Here is a 3,234-nt window from a genome sequence, read left to right on the forward strand (position 1 = left end):
AAGAACTGCAGGCCGAGTCTGGAAGGCCCAAACCCCTGGCCACTCGCAAGCCATAGTCCTTATCAGCTCGGTAAAACAGCTTCACTTGGCGCTCTTGCAGCTGCAGCAGCAGCAGCAACAGCAGCAGCAGAAGCAACAGCAGCAGCAGAAGCAACAGCAGCAGTTGCACACGTGGCATGAGGATCATGCATAAGCAGATTCAAAATTTCGCAAACAACTTGAATTTAAGTAAACAATTGAATAAATAAACAACTAAGTAATTAAATAATTAAATAATCTAATTAAACAATAAATAAATAAATAAATAAATAAATAATGAACTGTCAAGGTGGCGAAAAGAGAAAACTCCAGAACCTGCGAACTTCCCGCCAAAGAACCAAGCACGCAAGCAGCAGCAAAACAAATCCAAACAAACAAACAAACAAATAAATAAGCAAATAAATAAATAAATAAATAAATAAATAAATGAATAATTACATGTCTGTCGGCGTGTTTCAAATGGTCCACAATGTTGCCAATGAGAGCCTCGCGGTCTTCGGGTGTCATTACATCTCGGTAGAGAATTCCCGCCTGTTCGAAGTCCTGAAGAAGGTAAATTAAATTAATTAAATTAAATTAAATTAATTAAAGTAATTAAATTAAATTAATTAAATTGAATAAATTAATTAATTTAAAAAAGAAAATAGAAAGACAAAAGGACAATTAAGTGGTTTAGGAAGAATAAAAGGGTTTAAAGCAGATTGAAAGGACACAAATGATGTTCAAACCACACTGAGACGCAAAACCCTTCTAAACCCTAAACCCTAAACCCTAACCCCTAAACCCTAGCAAACCCTAGCAGACCACAGTAAACCCCAGCAAACCCTTGAAAACCCCAGCAAACCCTAACAAGCCCAAACCCCCGCAAACTCTTACAAACCCAAACCCCCGCAAACCCTAGCAAACCCCAACCCTAGGAAACCCTAGCAAACCCAAACCCTAGCAAACCCTAGCAAACCCGAACCCTAGGAAACCCTACGAAACCCTAGGAAGGCGTGGGGGTGTGGGGTTTACGTCGTTGGGGTGGGAGTTCGGGAAGTGTCCCGTAAACCCTGAAAGAGGGGTTTGCGAGGGTTTGAACTGGGGGGCCTCCTTGGGGGCCCCCGGAATGCTGTTGGGCTCATAATTCGGGAGGGCCCCATAATTGCCATTAACACACATGGGCCCATCTCGGATGTGGATGGCCCTCAGGGGGCACCGCGGCCTATTCACGGGGATCTGGTCGAAGTTTGCTGCAGCAGCAGCAGCAGCAGCAGCAGCAGCAGCAGCACACTCGCGCTCCTGCAGCGGCAGCAGCGGCGGCGCGAGCGCCCCGCTGCTCCAGCCGCCACACCCGCAGCACCGGCAGCCGCAGCCCCCCACCACCACCACCATCAGCAGCAGCAGCACAGCAGCAGCAGCAGCAGCAGCAGCAGCGGCTCACGGCCGAGCCTGTGGCGCTGGGTGTCCGGGTAGGCGAAGAGGCGCCCCTGCAGCAGCTTGTCCTCGGAAGGCTCGATTCCTGGGATTAAATTCCCGGGAGAAAAAGCAACTTGTTCAACTTCTTGGAAATAGTTTTTTGGATTTTTCGTCAAAGTCAGCTGCCCCACCGGCAGCAGCGGGAAGTCCTTTTGCGGCAGCACCTTCGTCACGTCCAACACGTTGTACTTGTACTTGGGAGCTTCGGCCACCGGCATCACCTGCAGCAGCGTGAAGCAACAACAAAACAAGCAAATCATTCAAGATTAAAACCATTTGAAGCGGCTTTTTGACAACTTCGGATTCTGGAGAGGGTGGTCTGCAGCTGTTTCACAGGAAATAGGCGCTTCAAAACGCATTTTCAAGTTTTTCAACTTTCCAGAAATTCAACTTTCCTAAAACGGCAGTTTCAAGGCACCCAAACAACTGTCTGTACACCCCAAAAGGCTGCCTATACACCCCAAATAGCTGCCTATACACCTCAAAAGCTCTATTCACACCTCCAAAAAGCTCCCTATACACCCCAAAAGCTCTCAATACACCCCAAATCACTGCCTAGACACCCCAAAAAGCTGCCTATACACCCCAAATCACTGCCTAGACACTCCAAATCACTGCGTAGACACCCCAAAAAGCTGCCTATACACCCCAAAAAGCTGCCTAGACACCCCAGAAAGCTGCCTATAGACCCCAAAAAGCTGTCTAGACACCCCAAAAAGCTGCCTATACACTCCCAAAAAGCTGCCTATACACCGCAAAAAGCTGCGTGTACACCCCAGAAAGCTGCCTATACACTACAAAAAGCTGCCTATACACCGAAAAAAGCTGCCTATACACCCCAAAGGGCTGCGTGTAAACCGCAAAACGCCGGGTGTAGAGCGGGGAAGTGTGTGTACACCTGAATGTAGAGAGTCCAGGAAGGAAAGTTTCCACTTTGAATTGCATTAAAAAGATCTCTTGTTGCATAATCTGGATCTTCTCCGGCGAGCTGCTGCGCCCTTTGTCGTGAAAGGTTTTTTATCTTCTGGTTGGTCTTCAAGTGGAACTTCGCGTAGTGCACAACTCCTTCGCTGAAAACAAAACACTTTGCTTAACAAATCAATTTAAAATTGATTTATTTAAATTAATTTGGAATCAATTAATTTAAACAAATAAATTTATTTGCAAAAGGATTAACAGACTAAAGAGATGGAGGGAAAGAAGTTGAAGAGGCAAAAAAACAGAATTCCAAAAGAAACGGAAATCCCACTTTTCGTTTGATTCGGGCTACCGGCATATGAAACCCCAAACCCTAAACCCTAAACCCTTGGCATTTGACGAGTTTGACGCCGTTTGAGCCCGCGTTTCCTCCCCCTCCCCCAAACCCTAAACCCTAAACCCTAAACCCTTGCCTGTTGACGAGTTTGAAGGCGTGGGAGGAGTAGCCGTGCATGTGTCGGTAGCCGTCGGGAGTGCCTCTGTCGGAAAAGAGAATGGTGGTTTGGTGGAGGGTTTCTGGAGAAAGCGAAAGAAAGTCCCAAAACATGTTGGGGTCCGGGAGGTTTGTCTGAGGGTTTCTTTTCTGGGAGTGGATGAAGTCCGGAAACTTGAGAGGGTCTCGGATGAAAAACACCGGAGTGTTGTTTCCCACCAAGTCCCAAACCCCCGCAGCAGAGTAAAACTTCACTGCAAACCCTCGAGGGTCTCGCGCGCTGTCTGCGCTTCCCTTTTCCCCCCCCACTGTCGAAAACCTCACAA

General features: G+C 47.5%; 1 protein-coding gene across 1 annotated transcript; it reads right to left on the bottom strand.

Annotated features, from left to right (window-relative positions):
- Nucleotides 1-81: 81 nt before the first annotated feature.
- On the bottom strand, nucleotides 82-3,022 carry ETH_00012035 (peroxisomal catalase, putative; the record flags this gene model as incomplete). Its single annotated transcript, XM_013379047.1, has 6 exons — nucleotides 82-93; nucleotides 478-582; nucleotides 1,054-1,271; nucleotides 1,463-1,718; nucleotides 2,396-2,567; nucleotides 2,889-3,022. The coding sequence occupies 6 exons, from the start codon at nucleotides 3,020-3,022 to the stop codon at nucleotides 82-84; spliced, it is 897 nt and encodes a 298-aa protein (XP_013234501.1).
- Between the last annotated feature and the right edge of the window lie 212 nt (nucleotides 3,023-3,234).

This window comes from Eimeria tenella, genomic scaffold, assembly GCF_000499545.2.
Source record: "Eimeria tenella Houghton genomic scaffold, Eth_scaff1347, whole genome shotgun sequence".
Classification (NCBI taxonomy): Eukaryota; Apicomplexa; class Conoidasida; order Eucoccidiorida; family Eimeriidae; genus Eimeria; species Eimeria tenella.